Below are 25,033 nucleotides of genomic sequence, written 5' to 3'. Positions count from 1 at the left end.
ATAATGTTTTTGTAGAAAATCGGTGGCCCTTTTCTTCCTGATATATGTATGTGGATGTAAACACAAGCAATTTGGGAAGAAAATGTCCTGACTAACCTCCTTTATCTTAATTATAGTTGTTACATGCCAAACCCTAACCTTAATCTCAGCCAAAACACACGTGACAGCTTGCTTTTTGTACTTAACTGGAGGGTGAGCCCTCACATTGGGATTGCATATACAGAACATGATTAATACAACAAAAGGCAAAGGATTTTAAAAAAGTTATGAAACGCAGTTGTTCTTTACAGCTTAAGTCTTAATTCGACATCATTGTTTCACCACAAGGAGAGTAATTAGTGGTTGATACACAGTCAAACTAACATTCTTTTAACCTGACATCAGTGTGTGATCATAGCCAAGCTTTGCTGGAGATTGGGGCCAGTACGCATGAGGTTGACTGCAGCAGTGTGTGTGCCTTTGTGAGGATTTGAGTCAACCTCACCACCTTTTTTTTTTTTTTTGTTACAGGATATGCACAGAAACGGTGTAGTAAGAGATTATGTGCAAATCACAACCCTATCGTAATGGATTGCTGCTCAATGATGTCGACCCATTGACTCGAGCTCGAGGTTACTCCTGCAGAGGTTAATCCGAGGTCGTGCAGAAGTGTCTGTGTGCTGAAGAAAGGCAGATACCTCAGTCCTCTGGCTTGGATGAAAAATGCGAGCACTAATATCTTACACATTCCTTTTTTGTAATAGGCCCACCTACAAAGAGTTTGCAGTTATGTGCAAACAGATGGTCACTCCCAACTCAAGCTTCAGATGGATTCTCATGGGTTTGAATTTTTAATGATGTGTTCAGTGCTAGTGCGTGTGTCCTGCACTGTATGTGCGTCCTGGTCTGAATGATGAAACTAAAGCTTTATGGCTTGAAAAGACTATTTTTCAGCTTCTTGTGTATTTAGAGGTTGAAATTTACCTCTAAATACACAAGCACAGTCTTAAACTTTTAATAGTGTTTGGACATATTTTCGTTCCCCTTGCCTTCCTCTCACCTATTAGATTTTACTGGTGATAAGAGGAAAGTACACAAAGCCAGGACTGTGTGCTCAGTCTCCTCTTGGGAGAGATATTACTCCACCTCTGTGCTACAGGTCACAAGCAAGCAGGGCATGTCAAGAGTCTCCTTTATCTCCACTTTTCTTCCCCGCCTTACTTCAGTTTCATCTCTGCCCAAGCAGATTTTGGCAAAATAAAAACAAATGAAAACATCTTTAAAATAATTAAGAAATATTTAACATCTATAACAATTTTACACATAGGAAAATCTGAAACCAATGGAATAACACACACTTTCCACATCTCCCTAGTACTGGGTTGGAGCCCTTTTTGCCTTCAGAATTGCCTCAGTTCTTTGTGGCACAGGATCAACAAGGCGATGGAAATATTCCTTAGATTTTGGCCATCCTTGAAATGATAGCATCACACAGTTGCTGCAGATTTGTTGGCTACACATCCAAGTTGTGAGCCTCCTATTCCACCACATCCCAAAGGTGTTCTGCTGGATTGAGATCTGGAGTTTGAGTGCAGTGAACTCATTGTCAGGTTCAAGAGTCAGTTTGGGATCATTTGAGCTTTGTGTTATTCTGCTTGAAGCAGCCATCAGAAGATCGGTAGATTGTATAGATGAACATGGTCAGCATGCTGAGATAGAGCATTTAAAGGATTCTCAACTGCAACTAAGGCACCCAAAGTGTGCAAAGAAAATGGACCTACATCACTATGAGCAGTGTGAATCACTGCTACATGCTTTTTACATGCTATTTACATTAAATTCTTACCCTACTATCTGAATGTTGCAGCAGAAATTGAGACTCATCAGACCAGGCGACATGTTTCTCATTTCTATTGTACAATTTTTGTGAGAATTGTAGCCTCCGTCTAGAGTTCTTAGCAGACAGTAGTTGCACACTGTGCAGTTTTCTGCTCCTGTTCTTCTTCAAGGTTTTGCATTTACAGATGCTCTTCTGCATCTGTAAATGCATAGACTGGTGGCGACGAGTGATTACTTGAGTGACTGTTGTCTTCCTATGAGCTCAAAGCAGCCTGCCCATTCTCCTCTGACCTTAGATGTGTTTTCCTTATAAAGTTGGGGTTTTAAAGTTTTCCATTGTTAGTTGGACTATGCATTTTTAATTAATCCACAGCTTTGTTTATGTGGCTTGGCGCAAAAGTTTAACTTTGTTTTTTGTTCTGTTCATCAATCTTATCAAAAGATATGACATTTATATTGCTGCTCATCATGAACGATTAATGATTTTTCTTACGCCGTCGAAATTCAGTTCATGGCCTTTTTGTTTCCGTGTCAGTTTAGTCAGTCTATTATTTAATCTTTTAATCAATCTATAAGCAATTCATTATTATAATTGTCTCATAAATTATCTGTGTTTACTTTGCTCATTCATCAGGGAAAAAGAGAAATTGTGCCGATATTATTTTATCACAAATATATATATATATATATTTTACATTATTTCATTATATAGATGTAAAACAAATGCGAAATAGCTTATTTGTACAGCAGTGTCAAATAATCTACTTTGAAAATTGGTTTTTTTGATAACTTGGTTCAATCAAACACTGAGTATTGATGAACAGACTGTAACCTGGCAAACGTTGGACAGGGTTTATCCAAACATGTGCTCATATCCATAACTGGCTGTGGCTCCAGTCCTGCTGCTGGCCCTCCATAGAGCCAGGTGTCTGCTTCCATCTGTGTCAAAACTCAACTTCTCCTCGGTGTTTTCTCTCTGCAAGTTAACTAAACCAGGACATAACACTCAGCCCGAACTTCCTAAAATGGTCTTGCCTGAAATGTTTATGCATTTCCACTTTATAAACAAATTCCCATCAAACTGAATGGAGTAATTATGTGAAGTACCATCACTTGTGTGCCTGCATGCAATTAATGAAGCGTGAGTGCTCCAATTGAATCAACAAACCTATAATGAATTAATTAAAAACTATTCATCATTTATTTATTGCCTGTCTCTAAATGACAAATTTCCGTCAGTGTGAAAGAGGCTGAATAGAACAACGGTGACAATTGGAAATTAGGCTAATGACCTGTTCTGCTGTAATACGAGGTGGCCGTCACAAATCAACGCTCATTTTTTTGAGAGAACGCGTACAAATAAAGAAACCACAAACAGTTCAGGAAAGCATTTTAACGAATTCAACAGCGCATGCACTGCATTTAAAAAAATAGAGAAAAAAACGCTTTACTTGAGTAAATTAAACACATAAATTTTCTATTGCTGTTACCTGCAGCTTGGTACTCTTTTTGGTAGACTTTGCATGTGTTTTCACAAGTTGCAGTACACTGAGTGGGAAAAGTGCATATAGTATTTTGACAAAGTAAACATAAATATCCCATCTCTGCTGATTAAGCTCAGCGTTTTGAGCAGCGCAGTAAGCGTGGGTGCAGTGAAGGGATAGTCGCTGCTCTGTGACCTTCATGAGTGTCAAAGCACAGAGCAGGTTCATTGACACTAGCTCGCTTCCTTTCAGTGTTTTTTTCTACAGTTCATAGTTCGGAACAGAAAGATGCTTTCACATCTTAAGATGAATGGGACTTAAAGGGGGATATGATACTGTTGTAAAGTCAATAAACGCTGTTCTGTTAAATAGAGGCAGCTGCATTCTCCTCATGTACAACATATCTGGCTTTTTAACAGAAATATACACACATTGGCTAAAAGGGCCGATGGGTTCCTTTGTTGCTGTCCTTGACACACTTATTGTGCGACTCACTCATATGTATCCCACCCTGTCTCCCTCCCACTGGTAGTGGGTCAAGTTCTTCGTGCATTCTCAGCGAGGGTTTGGCTGGTACTTGTGTGCCAACTGTACTTGGATGGTCCCGGGCAAAGATTCAGCTGTAACCAGTCATATAAATGCTCTGGCCTTTCTTGCTTACACACTCATTCTGACCATGTTGCTCTGCTGTTGTTTCTTTTGCAGAGACTTTGGAGGCACTGGCAAACGTAAATCGGGTAAGAAAATATCCTTATGTTAATTTTCATGGGTTTTAAAAAAGTTGTACTGCTTTAAATTTAAAAGAAAAGGCAACTCCTGCAATTCTACCTGTCAAAGTCTTAAGGAGTCTTAGGCAGAACTGAAAATGAGATCAGTGTTTGTTGATAATGGAAAAAAATTGATATCTCTTGTGGGGGCTTAAGAAGATAGATGACCTCAGTAAGACGATAAAGATTTTAATATATCAGTAAATATATGATATTAATATTTTCAGCTTCGATAGCAATGCTAAATGTTTTTTTCTGCTTCTTTAATTGCAGAATTTGCTTCCTTTTATTGCCCCATGTGACAGTAAATTTATTATATTTGGTTTTAGGCCTCTCTGGAGACTAAACAATCTGAATCTCTCAATTAATCAAGAAAATAAGTTGCAGATTAGCTGGTTATGAAGATAACTGTTTGGGGCAGTTTAGAAACTGTTAAATAAATAACATGTACATTTCTGGTTGTGCTGCTGTGAATTATGTGTTGTTTTCTTTTTTCCAAACTGTCCGCCATGAGTGTGACTCTGGTGCCATAAACAATCCTGTGGTATTATTAAATGGTCAGGAAAACAGTGTAATGTGGGCGAGACCACCTGTCTGTGCCTCTGCATTTGCATTGCCAGAATAGGCCGTTGCATTAATATTTTGTGTGTTAGAGTGCTGAGTGACTCAGCTGAGCATCGGGATACGAGCGTAGGAGGTGGCAGGAAAAGCATGAGAGGAGTTTTAGTGAACAGCTGTCCAGTTCTTGTGCATGCATCCACTTGCGTGCTCGAAGTCTCAGAATACCCGCACGCGTTACAAATTACACGTTCGTCCTGCAATCAGATGTAAAGTTGCTTTGGCAATCCCTTCCTGCAGTCTGCCGCAGTTACGTACGGCATAGCTGGGCTATAAAAGCTCCTAGGAAGTTAATTTTCTGTGGGTGATCCACTCTGAGGAAAAGCTGCACTGGAATTGTCACCAAACGAAATAAGACCCCAGCCTAATTTCATTATGCGTTCCACGGTATTGAGGCTTTATGTAACAGTGAATTCCAGCTACATACTGGAATGGAAAAAATTGTCGTATTTCAGCTGTGTGTGTCTGTGCGTGTTGCCTGCATTCAGTCTGTGCAAGATATTAGATTGGCTTCCAGTTATATTCATATCAGTTGCCTGGAAAGTTTTATCATGTAGTAGTTGTCCTTTTTATTTTGAATAATTTAGTTAGATCTAAAATTGATCTGTTTTGCAGACTTTATTATATGCATGTATTTGTTCTTATTTTAAACATTTTTTTGGGTTCAAGTCTTATTAATCAAAGCACAATAATACACTTTATATCTGGTACGTATGCTGGTTTGTTATTCATACTGTTTTAAGCTCCCCATACTTGATCTTGAAGCCCCCCAGTATAGTCCCCATGCTGGACATTAGTGGTTAAAGATGGATATTTCTCTTTCAAAGCAGGACAGCAGATAAGTGCAGTGAGTCTGTGGTGAATTTCTGCTGTAGCTGCAGCTTATGTATTCCATAATTACACGTTGCAGGTTTCCCTTAAGAGTTTACTGATCCCCTGCCTAAAACAGAGAATGTAACCCCTCACCACAAAACTTTGAGCGATTAGAGGTTTGATTTGGAACGCTGTTTACCTGGGAAGAGAAGAAAACAGGAACAGCACACTCACAGATGATCATTCACTTTTGTTTTGTTATCATCTTTGACTTCGTGACAGTTCTGTCATCATTTGCTGTGTTGGGATTTTAAAAAATGTTCTTCTTCTCTTTTTGTGTTTTTTGGTAGAGCTGATACTAGATGGAGGGTAGTGAAAAGAAGTGTAGTGAAAGGAAATTGTGTTATATAAACTGGGGATCTCATCTGTCATGTGTTTTCAGTAAAATTCAGACCCACATCTCATTTCTTGTTTATGACTCACGCTTCTGGAGCCCTGCAAGATCGAAGCAGTGATTGATTCTGCATCATAGCCTTGCAACAATCTACACGAGATTCAAAGAAAGCCATGCCATTTTTTTTTTTAGCATTTAATGGATTTGTCAGGGCTGACTGCCGATACTCAGCTGGTCAGCATGAATCACTGTTAGGTGAAGAGACACACTGTCAGAAGCGAACCTCTAAAGGAAACAGGATCAACTGCTGCTTACTGTGCTCCTAGGATGCCGAAGTTCAGGAGCTTAAAAGATTTAGTATTTATGTGCGTTCAGAAAGAGAGCTGGCTGACCAGAAGACAGATAGAAATTGAGTAGGAAAGAAAGAAATGGAGCGCTCGAGGGTGTAGTGCATGTGAAAAGCAGCTGGAGAGGAGAGGAGGTTTACGTGGCAAGTGGAAACCATGTCAGTGCTGCGCAAAGGCCCAGTGAGTGTGTTTATGTGTGCAGACTTGCTGTCTTTATTTGAGCTGCAGGTCTCTCAGGACCTACGGGGGTGCATATGTGTGGATGAGGTTGTGTCTGTGAGGGAGTTTACATACTACGTGTAGTATGCATGGGTGTACGCGTGCGCGTGTTGGAAGGAATCTGGTAACAAGTCAGATGGTGGGTGGGTCAAGAGGGCCGTGTGTTTGTTTGTGTTTGCAGATGGATGTGATTTTTAAACTGGCATAGGAAATCATTAAGGCAAATGAGGACTTCCAAACCACTTTAACAGCCGTACGCTGCTTCAGCAAGCTTCCCTGTCAATGAAAAGCTATTGAATACTGGGCCTTTTTGTTCAGTCGTACATAATTATGAGTCAAGCAGTACATGAAATGTGTTAAGTTTTAAATCAAATGTCGATCAAACAGATGTTTTTTTTTATTAGTTGTTGTCATATAACAGCTCATTTCATGCACAGATTTCTAGGTTTGGTGTAGAATTTTTTTTCCGTTTCTCCTGAACTCTGGCCCCTGCAGCACAGAACAGATACAGTACAGGATGCACGGTTTCTGATAAGAGATGACTAGTGACAGTTCTTCAAAGACTATACTGATGAGGAAAAAAATTGCAAATGCATATTTTTTATTAGGATTTTGTGTAAGTAAAACCGAGGATCCATTATGTTTCTTTTTCCTTACGTTCTGGTTGTTCGGTGGTGCAGGCGTCAGATTTTCTACTGGAAAACCTGATGAAGTGGAAGAGTCTCGCTTATTAAATTAGCGGTTTGAATCTGATTCCAGTCTCTTTTTTTTCATATCAGCAACATCCAGTGAAGTTAAAGGTGCACTGTGGGTTGTTTTACACTGCCTCTAGTAGTGCTGTAGAGCAGTGTTTTTATGAGTGGGTCCCTGTTCTGTTGTTATCATGCGTATGTGGACAAAGATGCGGCTCACATGATACACAGCCTGGCAGTGATTTCATATTTTCCAATGATCAGCACTTGTTTTTGTGCACTTGTTTTTCAAGAAATGTAGCTTTGTGCCAAAAAAGGCAACAACACAGAGTGAAGTAACCCCCCCCCCAAAAAAAAAATATGTTTGATTCCTCCAGATCATCAGCTCTGTAGTTTTCATTCAATTTTTTTCAAAAGCAGAAACCCGTGTAGCAAATATAAACATACTGTGACTTTCAGTGTTTACCAAGTGGATCATGAGATATTTGGAACTCCAATAGTTTTATACTGCAGAGCTACGCTTTACTGCGAGAATCAGCAGGCAAAAGTGAGGATGATGAAGCTATTCAGCAGTTTCTAACTGAAATGTGAAGGCTGTCTAACTGAGATGATTTGGGTGAATGTTTCTGTACTATTTATTTGTGGTCTGCCTCTTTTCCCTTAGGGCCACATACTGATTCAATGACATGAGTACATCTGTACTACATTGAACAGCAGTTCTGTGTCCCTTTCTAATCCAGCTGCACATCTGCTGCTGATGAGCCAAACAAAGGCACTGCACTTTGCCAAATCTTCTCAACACGGTTCTGCTCTTACAAAGATACCCCAGGGTTAGAAATGTGGCACTAAAATATAACGACCTGTGCCAACCATGTTACCAAGCAAAAAGCTTGAAAAGCCTGAAAACCGTTTTTTAGGGAAAAAAAGAATGAGTAGACTAGACTCTCTGGCTTCCTCCTGTTGGTGATGAATTATTGCAAAGTTCCAAACTGTCATCATTCCTGGATGGAGTTGATGACGGAAGAATGGGGGTGGAGTTGGGGGTTGAATGGAGTTGGGACATTTGGGAGTGGAAGGGTGGGAGCAGGAAGCACGTGTTTAAATAGGAGAGAGGAGAGATAAACACCGAGTGGTTAATATCTGATGGAAGCCGAGAAGAAATACTTTTCAAAGCTCATAAATGCTTTTGGTCGTCACTGGTCATGCAGGGTACACAAGAAAATACATATACACACACCTCCCAACTGTAACACCTGAATGAGTTAACTAAACTAAAACTATAGGACTGGGAGTTAGCTTACTTTATTTAAACAAATAAATGTCAATAAAAATTAAATAAATTTCCAGTTTAATTCCTCTTAGTTTATATAAATTGGCATTCATTTGCCTCCCTTTCCTTGGAATTAAACTGATGTAACTTAAAAATATTCAGTAAAAGAACGATTTTATGTCAAACTTGACCTAATGTAAAAAGCATTTACAGCATAAAAGATGCCTCAAGATTGACGTTTCCGGTTGTGACGAGCAGCAGTAGGTCTGACAGGGAAATCGCACAGTGTGCACACTGTACCAGACACAATCCTCAGTTTTAAAACACTATATGAACCAAGTTTACAAAATAGACTTATTTTGTAAATGATGGCTCGCCCATAAAAATAAAACCTGTTCAGAGGTCGAGCCAACTGTTTTTTTCATAAACTTATATAATACCAGAAATCCTTTTTTTCAACTACAACTATCGCCATCTGGTGGCTTTCAGATAGAAGGTGGATTTAACAAACTTCAAGCTAGCTTCATTTTTCTGATCTGGATGCTACGTCCATGTTTTGTACTGTCTATGGTAACAAGACAGTTTTCACACTTGTAGCTCTTCTGACGCACTAACCAATCAATTAAGTTCACTCACAGTGCCACTTCTAATTTAACACAACAGAAAATAAAGCACATTCTGGGCAACTTAACAGTAATGTGACAATCATTTAACAAGTTAATATGGCATAACATGCATAACGTGTTAGATAATGTTTCTGCACGTAGACACACATTTTAAAAGACTAAAATAAATACAGTGAAATTATACTTTTTAAATGTAGCCTATTTATTGTGCAAAATAGTTCAGCCTAATGAAAAATAGTTAGCCATGCTGCAATGTATGTTGGTTCTGGGGTTGGTTATGCTTTTTGTTTAGAGGAACAAGTTTGTTCTTTCTGGTTTCCTCCACTTATACATACACATTCACAAAGATATAAACCTGATCAGGTGAGCTCTCAGGATATTACAGATACTACAGGGGCAGGATTACTTTTAGCTATTGATTAAAACATTTAAATATATTTTCTTTTTCAGCAGTGTTTGTTGTGAGTAGTGTTCATACACTCTGCAGCTGCCTTTCTTTTGCATATACTATGTATATATTTTAGTTGTTATGATCACTATGTTTCACTGTGTTGTCTGAAACACTGTTTTGTACACAGTTTGTATGATTCACATTTCGTACACTGTTTCGAAATTAGGCTTATCCTGTTCAAGTCTGCTTTTTCCCCCCCACACACATGTTCTTCTTGCTCTGTCTTCCTGCTGTTGCAAAACATTTCATTTCCTGAAAGAGGATGAAATATTAGCTTTTGTTTTTCAGGCCTGTTGACTTTACTGACAGAGTCTTTAGTCACTCAGGTCACAGATTTACGGTTTTCTCGCAGCAGCTGCTAATTGTGTGCTAAAGAAGGTTACATTTACGTCTTTTGACACAGAGTTTTATGAGCTCATGACCTGAGTATTATTTTCATCTGTCTTGAAAATGCATTGTTGACAAATGAGCCCTCTGTTTTCTTTTTCTTTGATAAAACAATGTCCAAGTTTGAAGATATTTGGAGGCGGGTTCCACAGAGGTCAGTGTTTTATTTCACAACCAGCATTGAGTAGCTAAATCAACAGAATGAGTCTATGGCATTGCTGTTTATTAAAGCTATTTTAAATTACACTTGGTAAAAGTTATGCATGCTAATACATTTTAAAATCTGGACAGACCGAGCACAGGGATGATGCCTGGAAACATTTAAATTGTCCTCATGTTTTAACATTTTCTCCAGTCTACAAAATTTGTGATATTTGACAGATATGAAACATGATAGAAAACATATATAGTTGGAGATATTCCATAAATACAGGCGAAATTATAGACTTGAAATTACTCACTTACCCAGTACGCAGTAATTGCTCACATATCCTCATTGAGAGTTAATTGACCTGTGAGTTAAAACAAACTGTTTAACAACACATTTCTATTAACAGTGTCAAAATAAATAACTCTGCCTGCTGTACCAAAGTAACTACTGTCATATTATACAGTGAAGACTAAAAAGGCAATATTTATATAATATTCCTTCCATTGTTTCTGCACCCAATTTTGTGGTCTGACAAAACATCTTGCATAAATAACGTGAAGCTTCATAAACCGCAGCCCGACCACAGTAATCCAGTGTCAGACTCTTTGGCAGTTTCATCATGTGAGATGCTAATGGTGCTGAGTTCATCTATGTGAGTTATTAGCTCCTTGACATTTCAAGTGCAGTGCCTGAATTGAATGTGAAATATTATCCAGATTTAGAGAAATGTTAATCTCTAGTCTGCGGGACTGTAGCCAGGTGAGCTCTTTAGAGAAATGGCAGCTTAATCCGAACCTTCTCAATCATTCCTTATCTAAGGCTCAAATCTTCCATTTATCACACTGAACTTTTCTTATTTTCCATCATCAGGATACAAACCGAGTTGCTCTTTCCAGGAACTATGATTACCCCATAAAAAGGCTTTTATTTGTATGTGCTTGGCTGTTTCTGTTAAACTGACCCTACTGATGGCAGTTAGTTAGAAGTTGGACCAGTGTGCCCACGAAGAGATGAGGATCTCCAGGAAGTTTGTTGGTATTTTGCTGATATTAAACCACCATTAAAGTAAACATCTGTTGCAACTGCAGTAATAGAGTAAACAGATATAATCTAGTGTGCACACAGAAGCTCCTCCTGTGTCCACACAGCTTTGAACTCGGTGATCAACAGAAGGTCTTGTTAATGTTTGAGCTCAGTGTCGCTGGCCTGTGACTAGATTCCAGCTGACACTTGTTAGATCTGCTTTAGTCCATTCAGGGATGCTTGTTTCAGAGATTGTTCCCGATTAAGGCTTCAGCCGGACTCAGTTATGTAAAGCGGGAACCAAAAAATGTTGCGGGTTGTCGGTTATGTACGATGCCTTCTTTAAATACCTTCACGAATGAAAACACATGTATGCTACTTGAGAAAGCTGTGCTGGTGTTAGTTAATGAACCAAAATCTGGTGAGATGTTGACCCAGTTAGGAAACGAGTGCAAACCAAATCAACAAATCTAAGTCACTGCTGGCGCTTATATGGTTAACTCAGTTAAGTACACAGAGGAAGATTTCCATTGGCTGGGTTGCACGCTGTAGTCAGAGCTCTAGTGTTTCAAGGCGACAGGGGGCCATCCCTCTGAGCACAGCTCCAGCCCCTTCATCTGGTTCTATTTAAGGCCCCTTATGCCGACTCTTATGATTGGCGTACACAACCCCCCTACTCTTCCCCCAGTTCCAGCCCCAACTGAAGAGAAGGAGGCTTTTTAGCAGATGGTTTATTTTCCAAGGGAAACCATTTCTTTCTCCCACTCTACTGTCCTGTCCTCAGCTGGCTTTAGCTCACTTTTCTGTCACTTCTACACCTCCTTTTGCTTTCCCGTTGTTGCGAGCCTTTCCACTGTGTTCATGTGTCTATGTGTATCTACTGACTGGGAGTCAGCTTTGTTGGAGAAAACGGATAAAGTCCCTTTAGTAAAACAGAATGGATTTTCTGCACTTGAATGTCTGATCCTTTACTTCTTGGTGGGAGGTTCTTTTTTTCTAGACTGTCTCCTTTGCCCCTGATGTTGGGCTGGAGGGACATGCAGCTCTATGGCTAGACTTTGGGGAAGATGCACTGAACCTCGTGAATATTGTGATTGGCTAAGCTCTACAAACAAAGTGGCCTATGGCACAACGAGTGCCCAACAGTCGTTCTCGTGGACCTATGGCTGGCAGCTGGCTGACAGCATGTTTTTTTCCATCAACCCCAGGTCTGGATGCTTCGGACCCCATGCTTCTGGAACAGTATGTGGTGGTGGCCAATTACGAAAAACAAGAGCCTGCAGAAATCAGTCTTCAAGCAGGCGAGGTGGTCGACGTCATTGAAAAGAGTGAGAGTGGTGAGTAATCAAAACAGATGCACAACAGTATTGAGCAGGAAAAACAGCACGCATGCTATGTGTATGTAAAACACAAACATTCAGTATTCAGTCATATAGTTCCTCGAACACTCTGCCCTTTTCTGTATCTCGACTCTTTCACCTTCTTTGTCCGAAGCCTGCTAGCTGTTGCTCAGCCCCCATCTGGAGGCTCGCTTTGGCCTGCAGTCAGCCCTGTTTTTTCCCACTGTTGGTTTAGGCTGAGGGCCAGAATGTTGCCTCTAGCAAGAGGAATGTCTTCCAGACTCATATTAATTATTCCACCTCACTTTAATGGAAAGCCAGCAAGACATGCTGGATTTACAAATGCCAGCTGCAGAGAGTCCTTAGTCAGCTGTTTAACCTCTTGGAAGAGCTAGCAGACAGGGCCAAGATTACAAATTTAGGGTATATGTAATTTAGTTTGACAATACTGAATCTTTAATGCCAACATAAAGCACAGTCTCACGTTAGTCAGTGATTATTCTGTAGTACTCCCAGGACTGTTTTATCGTAGGTGGAAGAAGACAGTAGGACCTAATGAAGTATATAATTTATACATATGAAATGGATTACAAATAATATCACAAATTTAAACATGTGTCCTAAATATGCTAAAATATCAACGATGCCAGGTCTAAGCACGTGTCTGAATTTGCCACATGAAGCAGAGGAGGGACTGGAGAGAAATAAACCTGGTAACAGGGTCTGACGTCCAGCTTTAATGGTGTGCTGAGACAGTAAAACAGTAATCAGACTCATGTGTTCTTCAGCGGGAGGATGGCAAAAGAGAGATGGAGGAGGAAATAGTGAAGGGAAGGCAACTGGATTTAGGTTCCACTGTGGGTGTGATTGCCACAGTGGCCTTAAGGAAAAAGGTCCACAGAGTAGGATCACTTTGAAGTGTCATGTGTCCTGCCTTTGGGTTCATGTATTTGTTTTCATTCTCTGCTCCGGTAGGATTTCAACCCAATGGGGAGCCACAGTGAGGCGGATATTCCAACACCTTGAAGTCCTTTTATTGGGGGCCTTATATGAGTGCTTTTCTCCATGAATTTCAAGTGCATGGTCCTGTTTTTATTATGGGCCCCTTCACTTTTGTCTTTCAGCTGACCACTGTGCACTGTTGATCCATGTGAAACTCATGCACATCTCATTGCAGATTTATGATTTCCAGGTTTCCGTGTTATTGCTCTAACTTTGTTTCATGTTATTATTGCTTTGCTTGCCTCTCATCTCTGAAGCAGGCTATATTTTGCTGCCACTTTCACTTCAGCTCATTCATTCATCTCTGGTTAGATGGATTTCTTATGAGTTTCTAGAAAGCAAAATAGTAGACGGCAGGCTTTTGAAAACACATCTGAAGGCTATTTGACAGTTTTATTATACACTGACACTTCCACAGAGATCACAAAAGTAAGTATAACCCGCGTTCCTTACAATTTGCTGTGGAGACTGTTTCCAGCAGCACTGCTAGCGTTTAGGCTGAAATATCAACACCTTTCCAGTGGAAGCTGGCTAACTCTGCTCCATTTGGCTGGGTGACATCACTCTGTGTCCCTCTGCCAGCACTAACAAGACCAGGTGTGTGCTAAGAAGATTTCAGAGTTCATTTGATTTAGCATCCATTCCCTTGCAGTATAAGTACAAACCCTTTAATAGCTTCTGACAGATTGATCTGTGTATTACAGCTCTATGTAGTGAATTTGCTGAGTTAGAGGTACTAAAAGTGTCTGGTGTATTTGTTATGATAAAAGGGCTGTATGGATTTTCAATCTGGGCAGATTTAAAGCCGCATGAGTCCCCCTGTAGAGTCTTGGATGCAGTGAGTAGAAAACTTTGCCATCTAATTTTATATCAGCATCTAAAGGTGCAACAGCATGAGCTTATAATAGAGCCAGATCTAGAAATGGAAAAGTGCAGCTTTGTATTGTTTCTGCCATTCACCCAGTAACGTCAACCAAAGTCCTGCTGTTAAAGCTACTGCACCATAGACATTGGCTGTGACTCCTGCCCAGTGCAGTTATCGACTTTCCCTTACCTTGGATTAGATAATGTATGCCTCTGACGGGGCACTGAATCTAGGTCAGCCCTATAAGTGAGCTCCGCTTTCTCCACTTTTCCAACCTGCTATCCCAAGCCGAGCAAGTATTTTCCGTCGCCCTGGCTTGATGATATAGTTTGTGTTGTGGTCGTTGTTTCAGTTGGTACAGTAGTTTATACTGTCGGCTGTTTTTTGGGGTGTTTGAAGTGGGTGCAGTGTGTGGTAAATCAGCAAGGTGGCCCACTGATTCAGTTCTCTTGAATAATACTATTTACTAACACAGATGCAGGAAAACAAAAGCTTTCTTAGAAAATGATTGTTAAAGTTTAATAATTTTTTGTCCTCACTCTTTGTGCAGCTATTTTATTTGTCTTTTTTATGAGAGTTTGCCAGGGGGAGATGCTGGCTCAGGAGAAGAGAATAGTGCAGGGAGAAACTCGGAGAGAAAATGGAAAAAGCAATTTCCTGCCAAAGTTAGTGGTTCAGAGAGGTTGGTTCATTATAATGGCTTAATGGATCCTCCAGGATGCCTCCTCAGTTTACACTATATTGGAGAGATGTTAACCAAAGCTAAGCTAGCAGGCTTGTTGGTCAGTTCAGTTGCTCTGTATTCAGCGGTTTAAACCTTGCCTTTTAAAGGGCGACGTAGGAAAGGAAAAATAATTTGCAGACGCTTCTGGAAATATCATAATTATTGTGCTAAGCGTGTTGCCCTCAGTTCTGTGTTGACAATTTCTCTATGTGGATACCATCAGCTTTTAACGTCTCTCTTCTAAGGGTAGATTAGCATTTGTGAATTACGGTTTGCCACATGAACTCCAGGAATGTCTGTCTGCTGTGAAAAGATCGACTTACAGCATCCCTCCATCTCCCCAAAGACCCCCTGGCACCACCTATGTACAGTATGTTTTGTGTCTCTGCTGCTTCACCGGGCTTATATAGGCAGGGCGGGGTTAGAGGAATTTCAGACAAAACCTTAACTTTCACTTACAAGACAAGACATTTTTTTCCGAAAGTCACTTGTTGGCAAGAATGATTCAAAGTTTGACAAAGCTTCACAGAGAGACTGGAAAGTGACAGGGGTATTCCTGCAGGTGATGTTTGATGGCTTCACTGAAAGCCCACAAAGGCTGAACACACAGATTAAACAGGTCTGGCCCTCGGCGTGGCATGATAGATGGGCAGGATGTCTGCTCAACCTTCACATGGAAAAAATGTATTAATACAATACTGTCTGTCCTTCCTGTCTTTAGGCTGGAAGTAAGCTGATCTCAGGGTAAACCTCAGCAGGGACTCAGTGTTCAGATCAGCTAAATCTCCTTTATCTGGAGTTGACTCAAGAAACAGAGAGCAATCTGCAAAATTATACAAGGCCAACCCTCCAGGTTCACATTAATAATTCACCTTACATCTGTCCATTACCAGCCATTTCATTTTCTACAAATTCACTTTTCCAAGTTTGTGTGTTTTTCTGTCTGACCAGATGCAGCTTTCTGTACCATCTTTACAATGTCACTATACAATTTCACTACACTGTGTTTATGTGCTAAAAGAGAAATCATATCCTTCCTCTTTAGTAAAACAGATTTTGAAGTATGATTTTACTAACCCAAAGTATAGCAACCATGGCCATTTGTCTTCAGAAAAACAACTGTAATCTCCGCATTTAGACTTTTTTCTTTTCATCACTTTTTGTTTAACTAATTCTCTTAGCATTTGTCACTGAGCTGATCAGTTCTGAAAGTCATTATTAGTTAATATAGGACATCATCTAGTCTACAGTTCAGGGCCACTTTTCTTTGTTTCGTAATGCTGTAAAATCTTTCACTGAAAACTATCTCCTGTGCTTTTTCTCTGTCTTTGGAGTTTTCCAGTTTTAATACTATAAATAGCAAATGTGTTTTGTGTTTCCTGTTTGCTTAAATAAGCAAGTTCTTCCATAAAAAAACACCAAAAGAAAAAAAAGAAATCTGGTGAGCAGCATTTGTTTCCACAACTATGTCAGTCTGCTGTCGCCTAAAACCCTCAGAACTAGTTTTCAGCCTTATCTCCTTACCTGCTTTAAATGACATTTTATGCCTGTGATTAAATCTGTTAATTTGTTGTAATTTAACATAGAGTAATACACCAATTCATGATCTTCCCACTTAACTGAATTAGATGTGAAAGCTAACACCAGTTTAGTTTAGTATTACACAATATCTTCAGACGTTTATTTCCCCTATCCCAACTTTCTTGGAAGGTCAGTGTTGACCTGCTGCTAATCCTCAAACTCCAAGTTTCCCAATTTGGTATGTGCAGTTTCAGCAGGAACATGTTTCCTTGTGCAAGAGAGGAAAAACACTATAATTCATGTCAATGAACCACCAAAGACATTATACAGAAAACTCGCCAACTGTTGAATGTCTTTTTTAAGCCGAAGTTGCAGCAGCAGATGGAAGACACATTATGCACTCAGAGCAATCCTCATCCTTCACATTCTTTCAGCCCAGTGTAGGAAGTAAAAATGACCATCTTTAGAAATTAACCTTAGCCTATATTTTCAGATAGCATTATTTCCTTGCATCTTGTCACAGAGGCATATGGGGATAAAAAACAGGCATGGTGATGGTATTTAAGTTACAGTAATGGCTCTAATAATAGTGTACAGAAATCTATGTCTGGAGCCAAAAAAGGTATGTCTCCCTCTCACTTAAGAATTGACCATTGAGTTAAACCAGCATTTTAAGGGGTGGGTTCAGGCACTCAAGGACTGCTGTGTCTCCCAACTCGGTGGAGAATAGAGAGCACACAAGCTGTGGGTTACAGCTTCGTTCAGACCATGAGGGGATCCTTTCAGAGACTGGGAGGGAGTGAAGGTTGTTCCCTAGGTCAGCATTAGCTCTTAAAAGTCGTTTTGTGCCATTTCTTGCCCCTCACCCCTCCTTGTACCAGAGCCACCGAGGTAATTGAAATCCAGTGTTTTATGAAAACTGGAAGTGTGTGTATTGGGCTGGATGCCTTTCCCTTGTGCTTTGATACATGATCTACTGTTAATAAATACAGAAGCTGGAAATGAATGGGGTTTTCTCCTGCTTTACTCAACAGTGGTGTCGAGTATCTGCAGGACTGCTGAGCTCCTGCATTCCTCATCATTTCGGGCCATGAAAAAAAACAAAAAACGACTCATGCTGCTGAGTCTGTGTTTCACATGTTCATGGAAGATGTGGTCGAACTCTTTTGTGAGGAGTTATTCCACTGCACAAAACAGTGTGGATTTCAACTTTAATCAAGTCGAGCCTGCTTAAGTTAATTATACATTTTTGCGGATATCTGGTCATTAACAAGTGTGTCAGTCACACTGTATTAAACATGCCAATGCTAAGGAATCAAACTTGATTGATCGCATTCATAGATTGTAGCGTTGTTTTATGGGTTTTGTCCTGTACCTTAGGAAAAGAGCAAAGTTCCATAAATCTAGTTACTTTGTTGCAGCTGCGAATCTGTTGTTGATTACAGTAAAAATGAAGCATGGCTCTTAAAACTGATAGAGTTTCCAGATGGTAGATACTGTATGAGAGAGAAAGAGCTTAGAAATACTGTCTGTGCTTATTGTATGTCTACATTGTGCATCTGCTCTTGAAGGGGTATAATATATACTGTAGGTTAAGTGAGACTATGAAGACAGCCTGGAAGGAGCATCTGTTTACATAAATAATATAGAAATGTGTCTCTCTGTAGCTATTTTCATCTTGAATTTCTGTATTTACATAAAATAATCTAACCTAAATTAATGAGACATCATATTTATCTTACATTTTTTAATATATTGTTTAAAGTTAAAAGAATGTGCCCCCTTTAAAAATTGTTTATTTAGTTATTGTTGGCGATGAGGAAGTTGATACCACTCTCATCCATGTCTGTTCAGTATTAATCTACAATGAGTACCAGGTTAGCTTATGTTAGCACAGTGACTGGAAATGGAAAAACAGATAGCTGGTTTTGTCCAGCTGTAAGAAAAAGTCCAACTACCAGCACCTGTATATTTAACGTTAGTCCTACTGTGTTCAATCCTTACCAAAACTAAAATGTAAACATAAAAAAGTAACAAATGCATAGAAATGCAGATTCCAGGAAATAAAAAGATTTTTTGCTAGGTCTTTACTGCTACCGCTTTTAGTTGCTAGTTGTTTTGGGGTCTTTCAGTTTTGTCTTCAGTAACTGCCGTGCTGGGTTGAGATCAGATGACTGACGGACATTGAAAAATATCAAGTTTCTTTGCCTTGTGAAACTCTTTGGTTGCTTTTGCAGTATAGTTTTGGGTCATTAACCATTTGAGTAGCATGTGCAGCCACTGTAGTATATCAGATCTTCAGTCAATAATAGTGACGCGGTTCCACTGGGGGCTGCAAAGTGCCCATGCCGTAACCTTGCCTCCACCATGTTTAATAGGGGATGCATCATGCTTTGGATCGTGATCTGCTTCAAGCCTTCAGCTTAGATTTCTCTTCCAATCATTCTATTACGTTAATCGTGGTTCCATCAGTCCAGAGATGTTTTCTGGCGATGTCTGATCTGGCCGACTTGTTCTTGAGGGTAACTGTGGTTTGCACCTTGTTGTAAACACTTTGCAGTTACATTCATGAAATGTCTCTTGATTGAGTATTCTTGACTTGGTTTGATGTTGTGACATTGCTTTTATTAACCATGAAAATGTGATCATGCACTTTGTTGGCCAGTGTTGCTGAGTTTTTTAAGGAATGTATCAGATTGTTGATTTAACCACCACTACATTTTTGCCATTTTTCTTGTAGACTTTTTTTTAGCCTAATGATGGTCTCCCTCACTTGCACACACATCTCTTTGGGACTCATTTGTTATGAAATAGCAATGGAGTAGGGCTTGCCTGCTTGGGGGGACAGCGGTCCTAGTATGATAGTGAAAAAAGGCAAAACTACAAAAACTCCCTTTGTCCAAAAAAAATATTAAGCTAACTGTAGGTAGGTTTCGGTGCAGCTTGTCAGGATTTGTCAACCAGCACAAAGTACCAACTGCTGTCTTTAGCTTTATATGTGAAAGACAGAATTTGGGTATTTTAGACTGTCTAAATTAGATCATTGTTTTTGTTCAAACAAGGCCATTATTGGCACCAAGCAGACATTTAACTTGATATGAGCAGTCTTATTTATACCTCAGCAGGCTGCTGCGGGAAAAAAACGTTATTACAACTTGTTCTCTCCGTAACATTCAGTTTTTCTTGGTCCTTGTAGTAAAAAAAACACTGTAGTTAAGACAAACCGTTCAGTTTCCATCTTTCCGAGGCTGTGACATTTGAGGTTGATGTCTGTGGTCACGATCCTATGGTGCGATGATGTTATATGAGATTCCCACTAGAGTCTTGTGGTTTTAGCTATTGTCTTATGCAAACGCTGACCCTAAAATGGTGGTGGGGGGTTACAGAACTCAAATCTGCTCAAACGCTTTAAAACCTTTTTGATTTACTCTGGATGTTGACTAAATTGCTATAATCGTATTATTGAATAATGTTTAGCAAAGTGTATTGCAAGTCAGCATTTGGACATATTTGTTTTTTTTGTTTGTGGTTGAAACTTTGCAGTAGCTTTCCAGGGTTTTTAGCTTTTTATAGCAAGGCATAGAGACATGGAGGAAAGCAGGTTGTTATGCAGACCGATCAAAAAAAAACCACGAGATAATGATACACAAGATGCACAGATGAAAATAAAGGTGTTGCTTTGCAATGTAAGTCTGAGCTCTGTGCCGTGGCAGCCTAGACAGTGGGTGGATCAGAATCTGACACATTCACATGCACATGCAAGTGTACCTGTCCAAACCCTCACATAGAAGTTTCCAGACACAAGAGGTATGCTTCTTTCATGTATTTCTTCCACATCTGTTCAGATAATTAGAAGTGAAGAAGACACTGTGTGTTACTCTGTTATGAATCTTATTTCTGTTATCTGCAATTTCACTTTTAAACAACTGAGTCTTATCCTTAACTTTCTCATTGTTCAACTTCACAGTCTGTAATTAAAATCACTGTAGTCTGAGAATTTAGTTCCCGAGGGTTCTAGGTCATACAGGGGTAAAATGAAGGTCAACATATTCAGAAAACCACGTAAACTTACCAGTATGATTTCATCGAAATCTTAGTCACCATGTAATTCTGCAAGATTGCTGTCTTGGCAGCGGGAGACTCACAAAACAGCTGCTTCTTTTGTAATGACCTCAGTAAAAGGTTTATGTCACTGGGAAGAGTGTACAAATGATAACCCTGTCAAATATGATGTTGATATTATCCAAAATCTTAGAATCAAATTCACCTCCCAGCCCTATGGAAAAAAATAGTCCAGAGGAATTATCATAAGATGACACACATGTATCAATTATAGGTGGGTTTCATTTTTAAATCTAATAGAGTTTTTTCACCACATGGTTCCTGACAGCTGTATTTGTGTAATTTTGTGTTGCCTATACACAAATGCTACGGAGCAGTGAATGAGTGCATGCGATGAAAGATGTGGAGCAGTTTTTTCTTTCCCCACATTTCGTATAATTGCAAGCTCTCTGATATAAACCTGCCAAGGCCAGGAAATCAGCACTTACGTAATGTGTGTTTTCATTTTAAGGTTACTTTTATTGCTGCCTTTGAGGTTCAGTGAACTCAGCCTAAGCACCTGCCATGTAAAGGGATGGTTGAAAAATACAGACAAAGCCACCCAAGCCATCAGTAACAATGTGTATTCACTCAGGTCGTTTAAACTGACGCCGTGTCTTTGCACCATATTTAGATTCAGACTTGCAGCCCAACGGTCACATTTAAAGTACATTCACACACTTTATCCTTGTGGGTGCTTTTGTTGCTGTCAGTTGTCACTTCCCTAAAGTGAACCTGATATTTCTCCCCAGCTGCAAAGTAAGTGTGAACATGGCAGTTTGCAAATGTAAAGATTTTTTTCGTCCTTTGAGTAGATTATAGAGATTTTTCTCCTGCCAAGCTGACCTTTCTGTATAATGGTTGATTTAGTTTAATGTGCAATTCATGTAATTGATCTTGCCCTTCCCTGTTCATTAAACTCGGCACATCAGACTTATTTAAATGCTTTCAGTGACTTAATGAAGTATTGCAACATTTTCCTGTCATTATTTTGACACTAATTACAGTGAAATCCGCAGTTATGTTTAAAATACGGTAGAAATTTGTGATCTTCTAACAAGCTTTCAACTCCACAAAATAGGATCAACATATTAAGTCCATCTCAATGTTGTAGATGCCACTTTGTGCTTTTTTGTGGTTTGCTTTCTCAGCCTGATTTATTGACATGGGGTTTTTGCTCAAGCCAAAGCTTTGGTGAGCACATTACATGGATTGTTACATCCCTGAGCACAGGCCAGCTCAGTCTTCAGAGCCAACCAATATCCGCCTATCTAGACCCACCCTTACGTTATGCAGAACAGGCCCATAGCCCATCATGTTTTTGTTGTATAGCTAGGCAAGTTAAGCAATTAAATAAATCACCCTTGATATGAATCACAGAGATTGCACGTGTAAGTGACCAAGAGGCTTGGAAAGATTTTCTCGGTTATTGCTTCCGCAGAGAAAGCCAGTGGAAGTATTAGTCTGTCAGCAGGACATCTGTTGTTTTTCTAAATTCCAGTTTAATTTAGTGGACGAAGTCATATGGCTAGGGAGTCAATCCGATTCACTTTATGTAAGTCATCAGAGTTTGCAGTTGCCAGCATCAAGCAGATATTGATTATGTAATCATAACAACTAGGGATGCACCAACATAGGTGATCAATGTCAGAGGCCCATATTTATTTATTTATGTGTCATATCAATGTTTAAATGGCATTGGATGAAGAGTGAAACACTTTCTTTAAGTTTTCATGACATAGAATTAAGAACAAACAACAAAACAAACAAAAGTATTAGTATCAGCGTGACTCACTGCTACTTCATTATGTACACCTGTTCACCCATTCAGTCAAATGGCAGCAGCTTAGTGCACTTTGGTATGTAGACATGATTAAGATTAAGTTCAAACTGTGCATCAGAATGGAAGAAAGGTGATATAAGTGGTTTTGAATGTGCCAGATGGGCTGTTCTGAGTATTTCACAAACTACAGATCTACTGGGATCTTCCCACACAACTATTTCTAGGATTTAAAGAGAATATATCCAGTGAGCAGCAGTTATCTGGTCAAAAACATCTTACCTAAAATCAGAAGTCAGAGGAGAATGGCCAAATTGCTTTGAGCTGATAGGAAGACAACAGTGACTCAAATAATCACTTGGTAGAACCAAGCTATGCAGAAGAGCTTCTCTGATGCCCAGCATGTTGAATCTTGAAGCAGATCGACTACAACAGCAGCAGATGACCACACCGCTGCCACTCACTTCAGCCTCACTATGGACTCACCAAAATTGAATAATAGAAGACTGAAACAACATTGCCTGGGCCATGAGTGATGAGTCCAGTTAGATTGTACGGTCAGAATTTGATGTAAACAACATGAAAGCATGGATCCATCTGTATAAAAAAAAAATGTATAGGAGAGGTTTGAACCAGCTGTGAAATGGAACACTGCCATTGTCTTTATGGGTTGTCCAGACAGCTGTCAGCCATATTGGGTTCCTGTTACCACAACAAAGTGTGTGACAGTTTTTTTTCCATCCTTGTCAATCAAGTCTCTCATTGAGAAGCGAGACACAGTCCTAATATATAAATATACATATGTATTTTTAATGTTTTAATATGCAGAGAGGAAACGTTTGGTTTAGCAAAGACTTCAAATGATCTCTTTAGTGTATGAGGGGAGATGATAAATAAAAATCACGTTTACTTTTTTCTTAAAAGCATAAAACTTGATATAGCTGAACAGTGTAACAGAAATTGAGCCTTAAAAAACACAATTACTTGCCATGGCATTCATTTTAGTTTCTAGCATAATAAAATGTGTTTTGCATTCTTGAGGAGTTCTTGAGTGCTTCACAGATCTCTTCTGTGATTGCAGCAACACCAAACTTAACTTCAGTCAATCTGGTGTGGAATAATTTACAAAGGCAGAATAATAGGTGGAACAAATAACCCACCTAAGAAACACTGGTGCAGCACCTTAAAAGAGCCCTGCATCAAAAAGGACAATGATGGATTCAAACACTTGAAGTGACATCAAATACGCAGTCCCCAAAGATTGGGACTGGATTTGCTCAAGCAATTGGAGACCAGTATGGTCAGCTCTGTCTGAATGTAATTTTACATGACACCATTTCCCAACAACAGCCATCTAAGAATCCTGCAACATTCTTGAGATAAACCCAACAGTCCAGCAATCTCTGCGACAATTGCAGGCAAAAAAACCTCAGTTTAAAAGGGAGAAATTTCAGGTCGAAACAGGCACAGAGAAAAAAGAAGACCAACTTTGAACTCTTTTGGCTTTGGATATGCAAGGTTTTCTCTTTGGATGACACAGGGATACAAAATTCACGGTTCGGTTCGGTTCGATACTTTGGTGTCACGGTTCGATATTTTTTCGATACAAAAAAATGTTCATACCTTTTTAATTTGTCATTTATTAAAATTATAAATATATATTTTAACTCAAAAATACAGTTTTTAAATGTAATGTTGCTGAAACAACAAAATAATAAAAAATAAATAAATAAATCTTTCTCGATCAGAGAGTTTATTACAGAGAAATGGCTCTTTCCAAAATAAAAGCTATACTATATGCTTCTTCTGGGTTATATTCTCAGCAGCATGTTAAACATATCAGGTCCCCATAAGGAGAATCATGTGCTAATGGCTGTCTAAATGACTCGGGTAAAGTTTGTAGCATGCGTGCTTGTTGTTTTTGTCTGCTTCCACTTGTCTTTGCACTAGGATGATGTTGGGGTAAATGTGCAGTCATATTCATTGTGTTCCCACTAGTGCTGTCAGCGTTAATCTCGTAAAAATGACTTTAACATCATAACACGGCAAATCTCTGTTAACGAGTTACCATGGATCGCCCCGTGCGTGGGGCTGGACGGCGTCAACACGTTAACAAGCTAACTGCGCTAACGCACTAGTTCCCACCAATTGAGCATTGCATTGCACATCCGACATACTGTTATACTTTTGTCCATGACGCGCTTACCTTCAGGGTCATACTTCACATGAAAACCAAGATAGTTCCAAACGCCAGATCTGAATGAGGGTGGGGGAGGTTCAATTTTGGGTAGCGTTGAAGCAATTGCCAAGTTGCAATGAGCTTAGCTTCTGTCTTGCTAGCTTGCGCTGCGCTCAGTGGATCTGCGCTCGACAGTACAGCCTAGACGGAGTAGTCGAATGCAGATCCACTGAGCTCAGCATCATCAGAAGAAAAGTTGATAAAATAAATTTAAAAAATTGTATTGTTCGATACATATGCGTACCGAACCGAAAGCACTGTATCGAACGGTTCAATATCGATACGAGTATTGTTGCACCCGTAGTATATATGTATGTATCCTACACACCTTGCATGGATAGAAATCCTATGATTACAGCATCTCGGACTGTAATGCATCTGTTTTCTGAACTGCTTATCTG

The 25,033-nt window shown here is 39.5% G+C and overlaps 1 protein-coding gene across 2 annotated transcripts in view; it reads left to right on the top strand.

Annotated features, from left to right (window-relative positions):
- The window catches only part of LOC102208960 (SH3 and PX domain-containing protein 2A), a 59,290-nt gene that overhangs the window by 24,147 nt on the left and 10,110 nt on the right, over positions 1-25,033 (top strand). For both annotated transcript variants that reach the window (XM_005727466.1, XM_005727465.1), the window contains exons 6-7: positions 4,008-4,039; positions 12,269-12,397. In XM_005727466.1, coding sequence (XP_005727523.1) covers positions 4,008-4,039; positions 12,269-12,397 — 161 coding nt within the window. The remainder of the gene's footprint in view (positions 1-4,007; positions 4,040-12,268; positions 12,398-25,033) is intronic.

This window comes from Pundamilia nyererei, unplaced genomic scaffold, assembly GCF_000239375.1.
Source record: "Pundamilia nyererei isolate P.nyererei 1_Seehausen unplaced genomic scaffold, PunNye1.0 scaffold00024, whole genome shotgun sequence".
Classification (NCBI taxonomy): Eukaryota; Metazoa; Chordata; class Actinopteri; order Cichliformes; family Cichlidae; genus Pundamilia; species Pundamilia nyererei.
The sequence above is the reverse complement of the archived record's forward strand: the minus strand, read 5'-3'. Positions and strand labels throughout refer to the sequence as shown.